Source organism: Phycodurus eques, chromosome 13 (genome assembly GCF_024500275.1).
Source record: "Phycodurus eques isolate BA_2022a chromosome 13, UOR_Pequ_1.1, whole genome shotgun sequence".
In the NCBI taxonomy this organism is placed as follows: Eukaryota; Metazoa; Chordata; class Actinopteri; order Syngnathiformes; family Syngnathidae; genus Phycodurus; species Phycodurus eques.
The window spans coordinates 18045961-18067964 of record NC_084537.1 but is presented as its reverse complement, the minus strand read 5'-3'; the positions used below and the strand labels follow the sequence as shown (position 1 = coordinate 18067964).

Genomic DNA, 22004 nt, shown 5'->3' with positions numbered 1-22004 from the left:
TTATAAAAAGGTAAAATTAAGTTAACCTCTAAACATTGTAGTATATTTTAGGGTTATCCTGAAATTTCAGCTGAAAGAAAACTATCCCTCATACACAACACAAGTTCAAGACAAAGTAAAGCCCATTACAAGTTAAAATAGTTATTTTAACTGATGGTTTTAGTTAAGTTGATCGTATTTAAGCATATAAAGATATGGATTAGCTACTAAACAAAATTATTTATTGTACGTTTCCCCCCTCATGATTATTTTATGGCTTGACGACCAACAGGTGTGTAGCCCTGTGAAGAAGACGCCATTTTCAGGAATAGATTTGATCGAACCTAAAGCTAAATAGCTCATAAAAACGCCAATACAAATGTGAAAGTTGAGTAAAATAGCAAAATGACGTCAAGTATAATTGATATTTGGTCTGAAAGGGGTTCACAACTGTTCAAACCAGCCTGGTTTACCTGAAGGGTTTCGCCCAGCAGAGGTCGGCTGGTGGTGGTGGTGGTGGGGGCGCGGTTCGCTCCTCCGTCTACCCCGCTCACACACGCCCTCTTTCGGCTACACGGCCCGCACACAGCGGGCAAGGCACCACTCACTCCATCCACGCGCAAGTGTGCAATCAGGACTCACTCAGTCCTCCGACGAGTGTGGACGCGGAGCCGTGGAGTGAGGAAGCAGCAGCAGCACTGGGGCGACGACAGCCCGCTATAAAAAGACAAGAAGGACGACCGAGGAGGTTCTTTTTTTTCTTTTCTTATTATGATTATTTTTTAAGGATTCAAGCCGTCCAAGTTGTGAGACAAGCGCCGAAGAGTTGAGTTTTGCCAAAGCCGCGGTCGCCAAGGCGCCGTCGACATGGATAAAGTTGTCGGTTGGTGGTTCGCCGCCATCACGCTTCTTCTGCTCTCTGCCCACGGAGAAGTTTTTAAAGGTAAGTGGAAGCGTCGGATACATCACGGTCGCCGTAAAAAAAATACAATTAAAAAAAAAAAAAAAAAAAAAGATGATTTGTCAATATGTGAATGATTCCGAACAGGTGCGACCACCTTGCCGCGTACGGTAACCGGGTTGAGGGAGTTCAGTGTTTGTGTGTGTCTAACTTTACCTTTATAAGTTACCATGTATAATGTGATTAACCTCAAAGGTTCCAGTGTCCCGACTGTCACCTGCGAGAATAAGAAGGCTAAACAGCTAGCGAAAACGTTTAAATCACCCTTTCAGGTAACAAATGTGTTTCTCGGATTGTTTTAATGTCATGTGTGTTTATTATGACAGTCTAACTCATAAAATTCATGCGAAATAGATTTTTTGGTGGGGGTGAGAAAGTTTTGGGTATGTTCAGTAAATGTAACGCCTGAGGATCCCTAAACAGCACATATTGACAGCAGAAGAGCACATTAATCTGTTCTCCCGCTGATGAGCACTAATGGAGGACGGATCTCATCGATTTAGCTCCCAAATATCAATTTTTGTTCCCCCACCCCCTAAACTCATATTTAAAAGTTGGCTGACTGACTACAACAAGCGCTACCTCGGGGGTACTGTTGGGGGCAGTATTGCACACTTATGCAGCAGCATCAGTGGATAGAGAAGATGCAGATCAGATGGAAACTTTGAACAGTCTTGCTGAATCATATAATATTCTTTCTTGAAATATTCTATTTATTTGGTTATGTGGCCAAAAAAATCAGTGAGGGTGCAGCGATTTAACAGCGTGGGCTCCCCGGTGGTGCAGGAACCGTCGATAAACGCCCTACTAATTGCACCCAAGTTTGTGTGTGTGTAAATATGTAAAGAGGAAAAAATCAATGGGTTTCACTCTTTCCCCGGTGAGGTGACGGATTAGCTGCGCGTCAGGCTAGAGTGTTTGCTATGGAGGGAACGTACTAACAGCTCATGTGCTAATCAGATCACGCACAGTGTGTTGGTCTACTTGGGCCCCTCAAACCCTCTCTCTCCCTAGTTTGAGTCCCTGGAAGTTGTCTTGAAATTGTTGTCACCCCCCCCCCCCGACCCCGGTAACAACAATAAATCACGTTGTGTCAGGCTTGGTTTTCTCTGCCGCGCGACGACGGCCATTTTTCCCCCCTGAAAGGTTTTTTCCTCTTATGTCTCTATCAGGGATGTCCAGTCAAAAAAAAAAATGCTGTTTGGATTGCGACTGCAGCCCGTTTAGGCGGCAGACTGTTTGGGCTTGTATAAACGATCTACTCGGCTTTTTCCTGGAAAGTAGTCAAATCCATTTTCACAAAATAATCCCACACTAAATTTTGCTCCCATACTAGTTACCTCCCTTTTCCATCTGTCCTGCAGTCCGTTTAGGCAGGCCTGTAATAATTGCATACTTCCAAATAGTGAAACCAATTTTCCCAAATTAATTTAGCACCAAAATTTGCTCCTCTTTATTTAACTTCCTGTTATGATGTCAACAGCAGCCCATCAAGGCAGCAAATTGGTTGGGTTTGTACTATTGCATATTCTGCTTCCTGCTGCCAAGTAGTGTTATTTTATTTTTTTTCAAAATGTCCGAGCACCAAAATTTGCTCCTTTATTAGTTACTTCCTGTTTCAATGTCTACAGCAGCCTGTTTAGGAAGCAAACTGTTTGAGGTTGTACTATGTACTCTGCTTTCTGTTGCCAAGATGTGAAATCCATGTTAAAAAAATAGTCCCATAAGAAACTGTGTTCCTTGGGTGTTTCGATCCCTACAGCTGACAGTTTAGGAAGCAAACTGTACTGTACTGGCTTGTATTATTGTGTACTCTGATTTTTGATGTTACATACTGAAACACATTTTTCTTTACACATTAATCCACCACCGATCTCTAGTCCCTTCCTGTTTAGTTTTTGTTCTGATGTATAAGGTGGCCTGCTTAGGCAGCACACTGGTGGCACTTGTACCCAATTGTTTTAAAAAACATCAATCCTACATTAAACTCTCCTTCCTTACTTCCTGTTTCGACTAGTTCATCTACAGCAACCTGTTTATGCAGGTCTGGAGTAAATGCACACTCTGCTTTCTGCTGCCAAGTATTCAGTAGTAGTGATATTTAAATTGGTTCACAATAGTTCTACACCAAATTTTGCTGCTTTGCTTTTTGATATATCTACAACAGCCTACTTCGGTGGCACACCTGGTTGGGTGTTAACTAATTGTTAGTGTAACTTTAATGCACTATAAACTTGCTTGCTTCCCTTTTCCATCTGTACAACAACCCATTTCAGCAGTTGGGATATAACTAATTTCCTAGTCTACGTATATAACGTATACGTATATCTCTTGGGACCCAACACATGAAATTCCAGAGAGACATATTTTGTTACGTTGCCCATCCTTATTCCTTGGACGAACCATGTGCCGAGCACAGCTCGTCATTCCTGAGCGACTCAGTCAGTCGGGCCTGATTGGCGTGCACACTCGGACTAAAGAAAAGCGGCACAGACGTTCCTCGGTGAGATAAACAACTTAATTGGAAGCAATCGTTTAGTTCCTCACTCATTTTTTTCCCAGTTCCCAGCTGACTCGGATTTAATAGAGTTTTTCCGCAAGGTGTCCTGACGGATGGCAGTTTCCTTTTGTGAGTCCTGGTGCAGAATTAATTTAAATATGCATGATTTTTATAACCCACCCCCCACCCCCTCACTAACCATGTTGGAGAATTGATGATACTACAAAGCAGCCAGTGAGGTGTCTACATTCTTCTGTAACTTTGCTTCTCAGACACTTTTATTATGATGGTAATGAAGCCGGCGAAAAGCGGGGTTTACGCCCAATGCAGCGTGAGTGGTGTGACTCCCACCCCTGGAAAAAAAATGAGATTGATTGTAACCGGTTGATTTCAAATTCTGCGGAGAAACTTCAAGTTCTCAAATGCTAAGTGCTGCTATTTACTTCTTTTGAAGTGATGACTGATTGATGGGAGCATTATGCTTTTTTAACCACTCAGAGAATTCCAACAAAAACACCCAGAATGCAAATATGGCACATTTGCATATTATCTAGTGTCTGATGCCTCCATCTTGAATGACAAACAGCCCTGTAATCTTGGGGGTTGGGGGGAATCATATACTCATCAGTCCCAATTTGAGTGTGTTGTGGCTTGAAGGTCCGGATATAAAAATTGGATTTGAGGGGGATTAGTTTGGAAGTTTTAAAAAAACGCAGGATGAGGAAACTGCCATGAGTTGCGTGCGATGGAAGCAAATCCAAACAAAAGATTAAAGCGTGAGTTGTGTTTTGACTTAAGCAATTTTGGATTTCAGTACTTGGTAGCAAAGAGCAGAAACTAATGGCGAAGTCCCACCTGGTTTGTCAGAATCAGAATCATCTTTATTTGCCAAGTATGTCCAAAAAACACACAAGGAATTTGTCTTCGGTAGTTGGAGCCGCTCTAGTACGACAACAGACAGTCAATTGACAGAGAACACTTTTGAGACATATAGACATTGACAAAAAAAAAAAAAAACAGTCACTGAGCAGTAAAGGGTTGCTAGTTATCTGGTAATGCCGGTACATTTTATGTATTTATTTTGACAATTGTGCAAAAAGATGCAGAGTCCTCTAGCACTTAGAGCAGTTCGAATGACTAATATTGCAATAGTCCGGTGCAATGACCATTGTGCAAAGGGCGCCGAGACTTCAAGGAGTGTATGCAGTTTAAAGTGACGAGTAGTGCGATAATCAGGGACAATGTTGGTTGTGCAAATGTTGTAGATACTCCTCAATCAGTGTGCAAATGGAGCAGATGCTACTCTGGCATGAGTGGCCGGTATTGGTCAACAACAGATATGCAAATAGTGCAGCGTGGCGAGACAACTACAGTGAGTGCACGAGTAATGTATAATTGGCCCCACAGAAATGTGACAACGAACTCAAGTCAAAAAATTGCCAGCATGTTGTAATGGAATTGTCGCCCAAATGGTCTGATGTAGAGATGTAAACAGGATTTGTGTTAGGAATTTCTCCCAAAATTCGTTGAAGCCATTTATTCGTCAACTCCTCTGAGGTTGGCAGGTGATGCAAAGTACAAGTTTAAGCTTTGCATAAGATACAGTTGTGTTGTCGTTCAGGCATTTTCCTCAGTAGAGTTGAGTGTGGGTACCAACCACAAAGTGGATATGTACTTGAATAATGAAAAGCCTAACTATGTCATGACGACACCTGAAATTGATCAGCTCATTTTGCTGTCCTTTGCCTTTCATCGGCTATTGCATACAATGGATCAAACTGCATAGATGACAAATTTAAACCAGGTCACCGCATCACTGTGACCTATGCAGTCAAAGCATTGGGGAGACCGGAATGTTGGAATTAAGAGAAAAAGAGACCCATCAAATATATTTGAAAGTAGTCCCACGCTGAAGTTTGGTCACTTCATGTTTACTTTCTGTCCCTATCAATACAGCAGCTTGTTTAGGGTGTGACTTTACAGGCATATTTTTGGATTGAATTCCATATTTTACGACCATTCTATTGCATTGAAAAGGGGGGGAAAAAAACGAGCCACAGAGAATGTGAAGTTGCTATGAAGTGAAGCACTATCACACACACAAAAAAAAAAAAAAAACCCTTCCAAAAATAGCTGTGGTGGTGTAAAATAAACCCAGCCCATCCTGAGCTCTACCGAGCAAGTGTGGCACAAACTCATCAGTCCTCATCTCACGGGTCCCGCGGGTGCCACTCCACATTCGATCATTAGCCGCTGATTTGCCAGCCATTTTATTTACATTCTTGAGAGGCCGTAATAGTTTTGAAGTCGACTCTCGAGGCGGCGGCGTTATGAGGGAGCTGTTGCCGCGGAATGATAATTGGCCTTGAGATGATGCGGCTGAGTGAAGGATGCCGGACAAACAGAGGTGCTCTAATTACGGAGTGAGGAGGGAGGAAGGAAGGGGGCTGAAAACTAATGAATTGCACGCAGGCTGACACAGGGGCAGTGTAATGAAGCGAGCGGCGTGTGGACTGTTTGTGTGTCTGCTAGGCACGCTTGAACAATTGTGCGATTGCGTCAACACACGTAAGGAAAAAAATGTGGTGGGAAAAACAAGTTGGTATGCAGCCAATCACGCCTGTGTGCATCATAGGTGGCTTCGCATTGAGGATAAATGCACTAATTAATGCTCTAAGGCTCTCTATTGTTATTAATGGTGAGGACCAGGAGGAGGAAGAACCCATTTAACTGAGAATATTAAAGGGAGTGCTCCATCTTTGTCGGTATGTTGAATGTGGTGTCTGGTTTAAAAAGGTAGGGAAAGTCTGTTGTCCGATGTTTGATCATGTTTCGCATTATTAACTCATTCACTGCCAGCCATTTGCAAAGCAGAGTTCGACACATTGTCAAACATTTTAAAACGTTTTGAATGAACTTTCAAGACCGACAGAATGTTGTGACAGTATAAATAACAAACCTACCAAAAGAAAGAGTAGACTCTCTTGTTTCTTGCTTTTTCCGTTCTTTATTAATCAGCAGTAGATCAGCATGCGTTGGTTTAATAAAAAACACAAGTTTCTGACCAAAAGCGGAATAACATAATTTTTTGTAAAACGAAACATTGTGAGCAGAACAGCGACTGTGACGCTAATATTTTTTCTTCTTTTGTGTGGCCTGCAACTGTAAAACAACAAAAACAACACTTGAGAAAGGGCTTTTGATGGCAAAATTATTTATTTACAGATATACAACTAGCAACATGACAACTGGCTGCCATCTTGGTGGAATAAAAAAAAAAACATGGAATGCAAACTTCAAACTCCTCTAAAATCCGCTATGACAAATAAATTCATTTAAAAACTCATTGATGACTAAAGTACATGACCAATCATCAATTTTAAAAATTCTTGCTGTATTGACTCAGGTTGAAGTTGCCATTCCAACCAGACTTTGCATTTTCACAGATTAGCATTTTTGGGAATCTTTTCACGTTGCTAATACAGCTAAGAAACAAGCTGTGAATGACACTGACTTACCGCATGGCTCGAATTGAATGTCAGTGGCTTTATTACATGGCTTTCCTGATTCCTCATCTGATTGTTTTATTCATTCAAATTAGGCAGGCTTGTTAACGACACTCTGTGGTGTGTCAAATTTACATTATTAGACATTATTCTCACTATATAGGGACTTTAAACAAATTGGTTAAGGGTGTTTTATGGCATTTGAACTTTTTAGCATGATTAAACATGATTCCTTTTGATGAGTTGATTTTAAATTTACTTTTCTAATGAGGGTGTGTGTATCAGAGTGAGTATGCCATTTTTTTTTTAGATGTTGAAGTGGCTATGTGGCTTAAAAAGTTTTCGAAAGGCTGTGCTGAATCTGTATTGGGAGGCGACTTGCCAAAGCTGCCAGTGTTGCTGTTAACTGTGGCGCTGCAAGTAGTGGCACTGAGGGGGTGTATGTAGGGCGGTGTGGGGGGGTGCCGCTACTGCTTGTTCCACCTTGTCTCCTGTTATTTATTAAGCGTGTGTCAAGGTTCCGGCGGCAGGCAAGGTGAACATGCCGGCACCGCTTCCATCCGCTGGGCTAAGTGAGGAGGGGGTGCTCGCCTGGGTGTGTGCGTGCGCGTAGGGGGCGTGCACTCATGAGTGTAACCAGGGGCAAAATCCTCCATTCCTGTCAGCGTGAATCTGTTGCAGTCACATTAGCGCACGTCACACGCGCTCATTAATGCATTAGGGTCTCGCTGGCTCGCCATCCATTTGCACTGGGCCGTTTGCCCTTGTGCTAAAAAGGCCGCCCGGCGCTCCACCTATTGACCGTTTAACTGTTCAATAATGAAGCCATCCCCCAAGGATGAATAGAGCCTCAGTAGGGCCTCTGAGTAATGGAGAGGGGGGGGGAAATCATACATTTGTGTGAGAGGGCACACATGAAGCATAATTGACCAACAGTACTGATTATACTCCAGTTGCTCGTGTTGTGCTGTCTATTTTGTAGACACTAGACAGTTGTTCTGTAAACAGACCCCAAACCTCAGCCTCTGTCCAGGCTCCTCGTCCTCCATGTGACTGGCTCTTCAGGGATGCTTCTAATGGTCCCACCTCCTGAGCCCTTGGAAACAAAAACAAAAGCAAACAAAATAAAACAAGCAAATGATAGAAACAATATGTACTGGTTTAATAATGTTGATGACCCTCAGACAAGCTTGTTCACCATGTGAACCTATTGCCCTCTTGTCCAGTAGATCACTAAATTCACATTACTTAATTTCACCTTAATAACTTCAATAATATCTAATAGTACAGCAATTCACCATTCGCAAACTCATCTCCTTGTGAATTGTTCTGTAGAACGTAATAACTATTTTCTGCAAAAACTAACGCATGTAGCTTTTGGTTACACGCTAGTATGCCTTAAAAAATGCTCTTTTAGCGGAGGTGTCGTGAGTGTTGACCACCGGTTGATAGCTGGAGAAAGCGGTGAGACTTCTCATGATGGAGAGAAACATGTAGATCGACATACGCGGTAATGGAAGTTAACAACTGATCAGTCGGTAATGGCGAGTTGCCCAATATATGGTACAGTACTGTGAGTGCCCTAGTTAAGATAGTGTTGTTTCCTGTACAGTGGTACCTCGATTTGTGAGTGACCCGACTTCTGAGTTTTTCCAAGATATGAGCTGTCAGTTTGGCTGATTTACTTGTCTTGAGTTACGAACCCTAAAATGGTGGCGGTTCAATTTTTACAACACACATTGAAGGATTCGATACAGTGTTTGCTTTAAGCCGTTATTGCCACTCAAAGTTGACGCTTAAACATAAAACAAATAGAATTGCCATAATTTCTCATGTATAATACACTTTTTTACAAAAATCGATAGTGCCTATTATACATGGGTATAAGGAAAATGAAAATATTTTGTCACATCGTGTACCGGTACTTGGGGGTTGTGAAAAAAGTGCACTTTACTTTCAATATGATATGTAATGGCTAATGTTACAAATGTATATACATTATGGTAAATTTTAAACGCTCACCCGACAATCATGATGTCCTCGCTGGTGCCAACATGTATTTTGATAGCATTGTTTATTGGATGGCAGATTTATTTCTTGTACCGCCACTTCACATAGCACAGCTCCCAAGTTAAAAACTATAAAAGTTGTGAAACTCTTCTTTGTAATATGTTGTGCAGACAACCTTGGAAAATTAACTGACAAATAAATGTATATGTCATCGCATTGAGTCTAATTAATTTGTTGGTGAATATCAGTTGAATACCATTAAGCTGATTTTCATTGTAAAATGATGAAATGGTAGCACTGTCATAACAATCTTTGTCAACATGTTGTCATGCTTTGCTATTTATTGTCAAAAGCTAAATGAAACCTAATAGTAGACATGTTGGTTTAACATTAAATGTAAAACATACAGAGATGACTGTGAGGATTTGTGGAACAACAGCAACACTCCGGCAAAATGGGCAGACTGCAGAAAGTCACGGAATGCTTCGTAAAACTCACCAACCCTTGCCCAGCGCAATGACCGCACGTTTCCAAACCTCCTCTGGCATGAATTTAACAGGAGCAGCTGGATCCGAACCTACAAGGGCAAAACAGGAGCATCCCCAAATCTTGTAGAATATGAGAAGATTTGATGCTGTTTTATCTGCAAAAGGCGGGTCCCACGACAAATTAATGCCTCAGGGATGTCACGCAAGCTACTGTAGTGTATGTGGCCCAATGATTAGGCACCAATAGTGTATTTATTTTGTTTATGTTGCTAACCGTGTCACATTCTAATGCGGAGTGCCACAAGGCTTCACCGCTGTGCTATTGCTGTTCTCACTACTACAATGATGCCTTGACTTGTGAGTTTAATTTGTTTAGTGATTAAGCTCTTTACTCCTTTTACTTGTATTCCAAATCAAAATTTAAATGAACTGAAATGCCATTGTGTTCCAGACCCACAAAAAAACATCACCATTTTCTAGTTACCTTTTTTTTTTTTTTTTTATAAAGAAATATCTAATAAAACGTAATGAAAGAGAATGCAAAGAATAAACTGGTTTTATTCTTGTATGTTAGGTCAAGGCAAGTCACAATGACAACAGTTGTAGTGTAGGATGAATGTATGTGGACATGGATGCTTAGTTGGGCGCCTGGACGTGAGTTTTGGCTTATTGTATCTCTTTCCTAGCGTTTTCATTTTGTATTTGCATTTTTGACTGTTTGTACTGTTCAACAAACGGCTGAAAGTGTATTAGCAACTGCAAGTCTGCTCTTTTTTTCACTTCGCTCGAGCGGTTTCGGAAGGTTGCTCGTAACTCAAATTTTGGCTTGCAACTCAAAGAAAAAAAAAAATCAACCAACGACAGCACGTTACTCGACAAACTTGTAAATTGGGGAAATTGTAAGTCAAGAAGGTACCCCTGTACAAACCTTTCATGCACTTCTGATAGGTGTTAAATGCCAATGATGTTCTGAAATGTTTCTCGACCAAATGGAATAGTAATATGCAAAAACATGCATTAATTGGAGACTCTAAATTGTCCGTAGGTGTGACTGTGAGTGCGACTGGTTGTTTGTTTGTATGTGCCCTGCGATTGGCTGGCAACCAGTTCAGGGTGTACCCCGCCTCCTGCCCGATGACAGCTGGGATAGGCTCCAGCACGCCCGCGACCCCAATGAGGAGAAGCGGCTCAGAAAATGGATGGATGGATGTTTTACCATGCCTGCGCCCAAAAATACGGTGCGCCTTATGTATGTGTTAAATACAGAAATAGACCACGTAACTGAGACTGCGCCTTTTAAATCCATCAGAAAATTGATGGATGGATGGATAATTTAAATATGTACTTACGATGTATGACCAAGACATTTTTGGAATGTTTATATCATGTCTTTTCAAACTTTTAATTTTTAAATCTTATGAATTTAAGACCAATGTGACTTGGAAAAACTATCAAACCTGTGCCCGTTCCTACTCTATCTCGAGGCATAGAGCTTTAATTTCTTAAACTTAACCTCACTCATTACCCTGTCTGTGTGAAACTGCAACCACTAAACCGTAAACCTAATCTTGACCCACCACGTCACGTTGCACAACTGAACCAAACCCTAACCGAGAAACGGTAACCTTAACCACAAAACTGTCACCTTAAATCCTAAACCCTAACCCCTCATATTGTGATATTTTTCTCGCGATACAGTCTACAGTCACGATACAGCGACTTTTAAATAATCTATAATAATATGGGAAGAACGTGAGCTTGTCATGATACCCTTGTAACAGAAAGAGAGAAGTTTCGTTGCTTTGATTGCCATCATTGGTTTCCGGCTCAATCCCAATTACAAAGCGCAGGAACAGGCAACACTTGATGAAAGGCAACATTCTTTATTACAAGTTAGTCTGCTGTGCCATTAATTTGTGAGCAGTTATTTTAAGCCCTGAATGCTTTCATAATGCTGGTGGTGGACATCACCAGTGTCAAGTTAATTTTGGTTAGCCTGGCTGAGCAAACAGGGCACTGCCAAATGCGCCAACTCTCACTCTCTCGCCTCTGTCGCGCCCTTCATTGGCAACCACCAGCTGCATAGCCAAACAATAACCAAGGAAAGATGATGTTTGGCCCAATGCTCCACTCCCACCCTGTAATCACGCAGAGAAATTACAGGGCTGCCGGAGTCATGTGATGTGCGGCATGAGTGGGGAGGGACCAAAAAAAGTTGAAAACACATTTGCGTTCGGAACATGCATCTCCGTAAACAAAACTGAAGAGGGTCTGAAAGGTGACGTCACGGGATTCTTCACTATTACAGCGTTAACCTTCCTCCAGTCTTAGTTTGTGTGCTTGTTTTACCTTTTTACTCAACACACTTTTCATATTTGCTTTGTTTTACTTATTTACTTGACACATTGTTGATTATTACTTACTAAAAACCATGACAAAATAAGTTATGCAAGTGACTCCCTGTGGCAAACCCTAATGACGCCAGCAACTTAATATAGTTCGTTTTTACTTTGTTTTAGATTTTTACTTTATAGGATTTAATTTTTACCGAAGTTTTCCATTTATCTTAGTGTCTTTTTTGTCATCTAATGTATCTTAAAGTAAGATAAACTCCAATTGAAATGACAAATACATTTAATTTTACAACTACTGACAGTGGTATATATTTATAAATTATATATAAATAAAAAATATATAAATTATTAATTAATTATTATTAATTATTGTTACTCAAGTCGAAAGAGATCATGAATACCAAACATGTCATTGAAATATGACGTTTCTATGTGTACCATAATACATGTACGTATTATGGTAAAACTTTTTTTAGTTTTACCATAATACGGTTTGGTTTAAAATTTTCAAATAATTATTTTTTTCCATTTTTTTTACTGATATTTTATATTTTAATTGCATACATTTTCTTAACTTTTTTTTTTTTACAATTTTTAAAATCTTTTTATTAGAGCTTTACGTTTACACTTTGTGCGTTTTGCATTTTTACTTAATGTTTTACTGTAGTATGTTTTAATTTAATGTCAGATAATAGTTTTCTTTTTTTCATTTTACTTAATTATTTTTGTTCTTTTTTTCTAACACATTCACATAATTACTACTTTAGTTATTTTTTTAAAAACTTTTTAGTTTTTCCTTAATTTGTGCTTTTTCGCTCCAGTTTGTACTTTTTTTTTTTTTTTTTTTTTACTTCACATTTATTGTTTTACTGAATGAATTTTTGTTTTGCCCTTTATAATTTTATGTTTTCACTTGATGGTTTAGGTTATGACTCAATAATTTGTAGGTTTTGTGTGTGGATAGCTCCCAGACTTAGTTTGTTTTGCCACACTCTAGTGTCACATATCATAATAGAAAGCCGTTAAAATGGCCTTTTGAGAGCACCATCATATTTTGCTTGGTGCTCCCCAAAAGCTAAAGTGTTTTGAAGTCCCTTCTGAATATTTTTTCCCTCTATTTAACCCGCCGCTGGAGCCTCGGCTTGACTCAAATGTAAATATATCTTTTCCTTTCCTCATGTAAGTCTTTGAGCGAGTCCCCGGGCTAACCACAGATTTCCCTATTGCCGTTCCTAGTAGATGTTGATGTGGAATTAGTCATAATAGGATTCCGGTAGGCAGTCAAATTTATTCAGACAAAGAGGCTGGCGACGAGAGCTGGATTTGCACCTGAAACCCAATTTTCTTTTTTTTTATTTTTATTTTTTTTATGGATGTAAATGATCCTCTTACATGTCTTTACCTTGGTGACAATTTGTTGTCTTGGATAAGGTGGCAGGCTCAGCTTTTTGAGAATGTTCACACCACAGTTAACCTTAATAAAATGTAGTGTTTATTTTTAGCTGACTTACAACATGAGGCTTGAGAAAACTGTTGACTTTAGATGTTTTAAGGCTCTGTTAGGTTTAGGGTTGCAAACAGCTTTCCATGGTCCGGATTACCACAATGAGTTATTCAACCAATTCAACACCACCTGTGGGTCTTTTGGGGGAGGGGAGCATTACCCACCCTTATGCACAGAAATAAATGCTAAATATGTACATCAGAATTCCTGTCTTGTTTTGTTGGTTAACTCACAAATATTTTAACCCGTTGCATTTTGGTGCCGAAACAGTTTACCAATAAAAACAATGAGGTGCATACAGTGCTTTGGAGTATTACATTGCCTACATGACAATTGTATTTGTGAATCAAAAATGCCAAGCTTGTGTCCAAATATGTATTTTTTTATCGTTGTCAGCAGGGTGAAAATTTTTTTATTTTTTGTTTTAAATATATTTTTAGAGATTTTATATTTTCAGCATTCCTGCTTTGGCTCTACTCAAATCGTACAAGTGTACCTAATATTTAGACTCGTGCCACTTGCACCCATTACCAAATGATACTAATACTGATATGATCATTTTGCTCACTATAATCGTGATGTGAGCTTTTTACATCATTTCATCTCATCTTTATCTGCTGATCTGTATGAAGGATAGTTGTCTTTTTGACACTGATGGATCAGTCTACCGTGGAATAAAAATGGCATTGTGAATCTCTTTTTCTTCAAAGTTCAGCATTGGCGGAGGTCTTTTAGTTTTTAATGGCATAATAGCATTCTGTGACACGCGATACAATATTATCATGAACACAGCCAGTAATTGTTGTGCAAGTATGGCAAAAGATAGAGATTTATGAATTTTTGGTTTACATTTTTACTGTTGCTGTTTTTAATTTTTACCTTCTACTTTGTTCTACAGTTGTATTTCAATCTTTTGCTTGTTTTTATTTTTTATTTATTTATTTATTTATTTTTACTGGTTGCTTGACACATTTGGCAATCAACCATTCATAGTCACATTCACACTGATGGACAATTTAGAATCTTCAATTAACCTAACATGCATGTTTTTGGAATGTGGGATGTGTGCCCCTCCCCCAGAACCGCCACTGCATAATATGGCTGACATCGCAGACATAAATGGGAAAGAAAGTTCACAAGTTGTCATGAGGAGGCTAAAAAAAAAAAAAAGGTTCTGCTACAAATCAACCTTTGGATGACCGGCTGGGAGTTTTTGCATTTGCAGACTTTTGATTCACGTCCTTCCCTTCTTCTCTTCTACAAATGAACATGACGGGGCTTAATTTACTGGTATGAGGTCCAGACTGCTGGTCTGGTTAGCGCCTTGCTCAATCCCCGCCGCAGCGGTGGCACCAATTAGTCGGGCTCGCGGTTTCGCCGAGGCGTCCGTGCCCCGGCCGCCTCCTGTCACATCCCCGCTAATAAGCAGACGTGTAGTCACTGACCACCGCGCCTCGTACATGCTGACGTGCAATGTGTCAGTGCTCCAGTGTCTTTTTTCACCGATAATTACACAAAGGAACAAATAACATTAAGAAAAGACTGAAGAAGAATCTCCTGCGTTTTGATGTATGGGAGATGTCAAGGCAGCCGTGAGCGTTAGCAACTCCATGACAATCGTTGGAATTGTCATTGCCATTGTGAGAGAATGGACCATTCATTTGTTTTGAAAGTATGGGTGCATACATCGCTAATCTGTTTAAACTGCAGCCACATTGGCACATATCCGATACGTTAAGCCTGGTGCTTATCTGACAATATCTGTCAGCCATGTTCTTTGACTTGAAAGTCACATCACAAACTCGCATCCTAAGATTGGAAGGTAACTCCTGACCACCGTGCGTCTTTGGCGAAGCTTGTTTGTCCCTTAAGGCCCTTTCTGGTCCTCAATGTTGTATATGAAGTGCATGCACTGACCCACTTGAACTTGCATGACACCAAGTGAGGTTTACTCAAGCGGCCCAGTGTTTGTGTGTGTGTATGTGTGATCCTCGCCTGTTCTACATGTGCACATGAAAGAAGGCAGTAGACATTTCCATACCAGATTATGTGCAAGTGCGTAATTAGAGACCCACTCAGCGGTGACAACAAGAAAATACATGATTTTCTTGTCCACGAGATGAAACTGGGAGGTAGAACGCCGCTTCTCGGCAAGGAGGCGGGCTTGGTCGGTTAAGTTTGAGCGGCACATTTTTAATTGGATGCAATCCCCAAAGGTGGCCCAGCTCCTCCCGAGGCACCTGACTCCAAAAAAATGGATTAAGAATAGGCTTAGCCTTATTAATTATAATATTTTTGGGGGTGAATGCGTTCATGCGCCATTCATTGCCTGGGAGATAATGAGGTGTTTCACTTTGAAGGCCGGCCCCGCTAGTTCAAATGTCAATTTTAGCACCCTTGTCTCGTCACAATTGAGTGGTGAGTGATGTGTCGCTTTGCCTATTCTCTGCCAGAGTGCTAACCGTATTTATGGCGCGTGGGCAATTTTCCTGAAGACGTGTCAAATGCTTTTTATGCATCATCATTACTGGCAATTTGACCCACACCAAAAGCGGTCTGCAATTTTATTCTAATCGTCCAACTCGTTGTCAGCAGGGTGAAAGTTCTTCGTCAATGGGACTGTGATATCTCCACTAAGGCTGGATTTTATAATACCTGCTTCAAAGTGGCAAAATTCAGATTGGGAATCAGTCCTCTTCCAAAAATAATACAAATATGGAATGTATCTGAGTTTTAAAGTAGGGTTTCAAGTTAGGGTTGGAAAATGAGGGCTCAAGCCTGGTTTAGGGTTTCATATTCGCATTTAAAGACAGCGTTATGGTTTCAAATTACAGTTTAAAGTATGGGTTTCAAACAAAGGTTGGGGTTTCAAATTAGGGTCTCAAGCAACGATTAGTTTTTTAATGTACGTTTGAGGTTTCACTAAGTTTAGTGCTTCAAGTTCAGGTTTTTTAAAATAGGTTTTGAAACCAACGTTTGGGTTTAAACCAGGGATAGGATTTCAAGTAAGGGTTTCAAATCAGTGTTAGGTATGTCAAATTAGTATTTCAAGCCTGGTTCAGGGTTTCCAATAGGGGTAAATTTTCAAATTAGCCTTTCATGCCCAGGTTAGGGCTTGAAAGTGGGGATTCAAGACAGGATTAGGGTTGTAAGTAGGGTTTCCAACAAGGGTTGTGATTACAAATGAGGGTTTCAAGCCAGGGTTGTTGGGGTTTCAAGGTAGGATTTGATGTCTCAGTTGGGGTAAAAAACCTGGGTTAGCATTTCAAAGTAGAGTTTTAAGCAAGGATAAAATTAGGGTTTTCAAACCAGGGTTGTGAGAAAGCATGACATAATGAAACAGGTGTTCATTGGGGTAAACTTTATACTGGGCAATTGTGTAAAGTGACTATTTGGATTTGTAATGTTGTCCTATGGATACGCTACAGTGACAGTCCATGTGATAAACAGTACCTCACTGGTTACCTGGCATGTAAATCCAGCCTGCGACGCTCGCTCACATTAGTGGCGGCGAGGCTTCTCATCCAGGGGGCGGAGCTGACATTTCCTCTGATAATTCACCCTTCTGTGTTCCTCCTGGATTTACGACGTCTTCCGGAACCCATCGCAAGGTTTCATCACTCCACTTACTCCGTCACACCTTGTAAGGTTCGCCCTCGTACGCAGAAAGCCTGAGTCGCTTGGCCATGCGTGCTCGATGAGCTTTCTTGAAAACCAGCGGGGAGACAGGCATGCGTTGACATTGCTAACTTTCGCCTGTGTGGCCGTGTGCCAATCTGCTGCGAGCCGCACGCTTAATTAATGTTTCACCCCACTTGCTCCACTTCTGTCTATCCTAAACCCCATCACAGACTTAATGTGTTCTTTTCAAATTAGGGTTTCAAGTGTGGCTTTGGGATTAAAATTTGTGTTTCGAAGCCAGGATTTGGGTTACAAATGAGAGTCTCAAGACGGGGTTTGCATTTCAAGTTAGGGTTATAAATTAAGGTTTCAAGTATGGGTTAGGGTTTCAAATTTGGGATCAAAATTTGGCTTTCAAGGCAGGGTTAGCGTTTTAATCATTAAGGTTTAAAGGCAGGGCTAGGGGTTTTCCAAGCCAGGGTTATGGTTTTAAATTAGGTTGGAAGCCAGGTTTGGCGTTTCAAACGAAGGGTTGGGTTTTAAATCAGGGTTTCAAGCGAGGGTTTGGGGTTCAAATTAGCGGATCAAGACAGGATTAGCATGTGAAGTTAACATTTCAAATGTTTCAAGCCAGAACTAGGGTATGGTTTATAAATTAGGCTTTAAGATCTTATCTTCTTAGATATAACACTAATTTCTTAGCAGCAATTTTCGCAGCGCAATCGAAAGACTTAAGAGCAGTACCCTTGAACACAAGACCTCCTTAAATCACCAGCCACACTCTGCACATTCAAGCGACAAATTCCGCCGCTAATCAGGCTACCTCGCTCTTGTTTCGTGGTCCGACGTCGGGTTGGCCTCTGCTCTGTCGGTCCCCGCGTTGACGCTAATGCCGCCTAATATTGGCAGCCGCACTTCAGGAAGTCCACTTTGGTCTAAGGATAATTCCTCTCGGCACCTCACGCAATCAGACTGACTGCATCCGATTGGTCCAAGTGTTGGGCTGAATATAACTACATATAATTGACAGCACAAAAAAACTTTTACAGAGCGTTCTCAAGGGCCACTCATTACATACATGACATACATTACATTCTTGTGTGAAAATATCTGAAGGACTGATGTGCTGGAAATTCAAATGCTTAATTTTTTGAGAATCCCAAAGGGGCTTGAAGTGCACTTAATGCTTCATTCATAGTTGTCACTGGATTGCTAGTTTGTTAAAAGAGGAATAATATGTCTCAGTCTTTGCAAGCCTGGGTTAGTGTTCTAAAGTAGTGCATTAAGCCACATTTCGGGTTTCAAATTAGGGCTTCAAGCCTGGGTTGTAAGCTTTCAAGCCAGGTGTGAGGTTTTAAGTTAGGGTTTCACTCCGTGGTTAGGATTTTAAAGTGGAGGTTCATGTCGGAGTTAATGGGTTTTTGAGCCAGGGTTGCGGTTTTGAAATTGGGGTTTCAAATTAATATTTTAAGTAAAGTAGGGTTTTAACCCACATTTTGGGTTTCCAGTTGGGGTTTCAAATCTTTTAAGTCTTGGTTTTAGTTTCAAACCAGGGTTTGGGTTTCAAGTTAGGGTTCCAAGTCTGGGTTTGAAAGTGGGGTTTTAAATTAGGGTTTCAAGCCTGGTTGGGGTTTGCAAGACAGGGTTTGGACTTAAAACCAGGCTTCTGGTTTCAAGTTAGGGTTTTAAGCCAAGGTGAGGATTGCAAGTTTCAAATCAGGGTTAGAGTTTTTAAAGTCGGGTTTGAAGCCTTGATTGAGGTTTCAATCCAGGTTAATAGTTTTAAAGTGTTTCAAGCCAAGGATCAGATTTTAAATTGTTTCATGTCAGGTTGTGGGTTTAAAGTCAGGGTTTTTAAGTCTGGGTTAGGGTTTCTAGCAGGGTTAGGATTTTAAAGTAAGGTTTCAAGACAGATTTTACAATAAGATGGAGGGTTTCGTATGAGGCTTGCAAGTGTTCAAAGCCCAAACTTTTAACTTCATGCAAAGTACGTTATGTTGCATTCAGCATAGATGCCAGAGCTAACATTGTAGCGTTTGACATTCGCATTCCTTATTACATACATTGTAAACGTCTTGTTGATTTGTTTTGACAGTTGGCCCTGGGTTTAGCTATTTCCTAGCCCAAACCACTACTCTTACAGTATCTCTCAGAAGTGAGTACACCCTTCCCAGATTTGAAAATATTTCTTTTCATTCATCTTTTCAACACTGATGAAATTATACTGAATGCTACACTGTAATTTACAGCTTGTAAAACAATGTACATTTACTGTCACCTCAAAGTAACTCAACACACAGCGAATTGTCTAAAATGCAAACAAAAAAGTGAGTGCACCCCAAAGTGAAAATGTCCCAATTGTGCCCGAAGTGTAATTTTTTGGTGTGGCCACCGTTGTTTTCCAGCACTACCTTAACCCTCTTTGGCATGGATTTGACCAGCGCGTCACAGGTTGGCATTGGAATCGTCTTCTACACCACCTTGATTTCATCACAAAGCTGGTGGGTGTTAGAGACCTTGTGCTCCTCCACCCTACCATTTGAGGATACTCTCCAGATGCTTAATAGGATTGCGGTGTGGAGACATGCTTGGCCAGTCCATAAACTTTACCCTCAGCCTCTTTAGCAAGGGGGTTGCCGTCTTGGTGTGTTAAGGGTCGTTATCATGCTGAAATACTGCCCTGTGCCTTAGTTTCCGAAGGGAGGGAATCATGATCTGCTTTAGTATGTTGCAGTTTATGTTGGGATGGTAAAATTATACTGTTATACAAACTGTACACTCGCTACTTTACATCATTTTTACAGTGTTGTCCCATAAAAGATACTGTATAATAAAATATTCACAAAAATGTGAGGGGTTTGCTCGCTTTTGTGAGATACTGTACATGTGACATCATTGTCCCCGTAGCATGCTGTACTTCTGTCTAGGTTTCAAGATGGCGGGGATGTTCTTGTCACACTGTTGATATAGCCTGAGGACATGACGTTAGGGGTCTCCGTGGATGAGATGTCTCCGGTGGAGACTCAAACACGCTCCGGACGACAGATACCTCACGCCGAGCTAGCTGCCATTTAACGGAGTCCCCCTACTCACAAGTGACATTTTTCCTGACTCGTTGAAGCTGTCAGTAATAATAGTCATATGTGTTGGTTTAAAACAAACAAAAAAAGGCTTATTATCTGAGCATCCGAATGACTTTGGATTGTTTTTCTTGTACATTCTCCTGGATTACCTTTCACACAGAGCAGTGACACATTGATAAAACTCTCTGAAAACGGCAGCTTTGACGGGCTATTCCCTTTAAGACAGCCACTGTTCCGTTAAGCTGCTAATACTACTCGAAAGCTGAGACATTCGTCGGTAGGCTTAATTTCCCTGTTTTGCATCTACACCTACATCTATAACGTCACGGGGAAAAAGCCGGCCGCATAGCGGTGCATAGTTCAATTCCTGGTTCTCCAGCGACTGTCTTCCACCCAGACATGCATGCGGTGCCTTTAGGGACCTCCAGAAATTAGGAACGCACGACTCACCACACACCCCCTGCCGGCGTGACCACCACCAACCTAATCCCCTCTCCCCGCTCTCTCAACCCTCGCTCAAAACAAGGGGGTTTTGTCAGCCACGAGGGCCACTGCATCCCTCTCAGTGGCTGCCAGCGGAAGTGCTATTGCAGCCTGCCAAACGCTCCGGGAAAAGAAAGGAAGAGGACCCAATATGCATATTATTCTAATACCAGCCGTCGGTGCCTGGAATTGCTCGGCGTGATACCGTAATGAATGTGTGGTGCCTCGTAGGGGTCTACATGAAGCTGTTTTGCCATCGCCATGAATAATTCATGGACAAGCCCAAAGGCGGTGAATCAAGCAAGGCAAGAGCTAAGACAATTAGCTACCAATTAGTGTTTATTTATGGCTGCTGTATGTTTTACTTTCACCCCAGCGGAGCAAAGTAAAGTTTCAGTCACCTGTCTGACCTTGAGGTGAGAGAAGTCGACTCAAATCTGATGGGGGTGGGTAAAGATAGCCTCGAAATAAGAGTACACTCATCTATGTATATATTGCGGTTTACCTATTGTGGTCACGCTGTGTGGATTTTTCTGTTAAACATGGTGTGCTTGAATGAGTTTAAATGTGCTTATGGTTAATATCTATTGGTATTTGATTACTTTTGAGGTACACATCAAGTTCCCTCAGTCTGGCAATACTGTGTTTTTGTGATATGGCATCTTTGTGTTGTTGTTGTCATGGCCGGTATGATATGGCACGACTGTTTGATTCAGGTGATGAGTGTAATTAGGTAGTGCTCCAGGAACGTTTTAGTTTTAGAATTATTGGTTGAGTTGACCAGCTGCGAGGATCTTCCCTGAGCCTGGCTGGACTGTGTTTTCGGCACATTTTTTTTGTCAAAAAGGATATTGATTTCATGGATAGTACAGGAGAAAACGTGAAAATATCTATCTGTTACACTGGTATTGATATATTGGTAATTTAATATTTTAGCGTTATTTGTTCACTTTTGAGGTGCACGCCACCAACTGCGAGGAGCTTAGCTTAGCTGTACTGTATTTTTGCCACATGGCTTTTTAAAAAAAATGTTTTTTGTTTTTTTTCATATCATGGATGGTATGATACCGCACTACTGTCGGATGAGTCACATGCATCAGGCGGCAAATCAACGCAGCTTGACTGTCACATCTTTTGCACATGACGTGTAGGAGACTTTGTTGGCGGAGGCAGTCAGTCACTGCTAAACCTCTGTCTCCTTGAAGACTCCCCTCTCCTTCCCCTCTTCCTCCTCCACCTTGCCCACGGCTCTTCCTACCGCTGGCAGCCGGCCCGGATGCATCGCCGGTCGTCACTTGTCAGTGGAACGACGCGACATGTCCCTCCGATTTGTGGCGCATCTCGTTGAAAACGAATCCCCCCCTCGCCCCCGCCGAGAAAAATGGACGCCGACCAGCATGTGACCGGAGACAAAGAAAATAAACAGAATTTTTTTGGGTCTGCTGTTTTACCTCAGTCACGTAAGAAGAAGAAACTTTAGCTTGTCAAGGTCAAAGAAGACATCTCAAGCTAATT

The 22004-nt window shown here is 41.2% G+C and overlaps 1 protein-coding gene across 11 annotated transcripts in view; it reads left to right on the top strand.

Moving 5' to 3' along the window:
- The first annotated feature begins 532 nt into the window (after positions 1-532).
- Positions 533-22004, top strand: part of LOC133411384 (receptor-type tyrosine-protein phosphatase mu-like) — a 187102-nt gene continuing 165630 nt past the window's right edge. For 10 of the 11 annotated variants that reach the window (XM_061693715.1, XM_061693712.1, XM_061693714.1 and 7 more), the window contains exon 1: positions 533-922. In XM_061693715.1, the coding sequence (XP_061549699.1) occupies positions 847-922 (76 nt within the window). In that variant the 5' untranslated portion in view covers positions 533-846. Of the gene's footprint in view, positions 923-20866; positions 20906-22004 lie in introns of those variants that run through there. The other variant, XM_061693711.1, reaches the window with a different exon arrangement.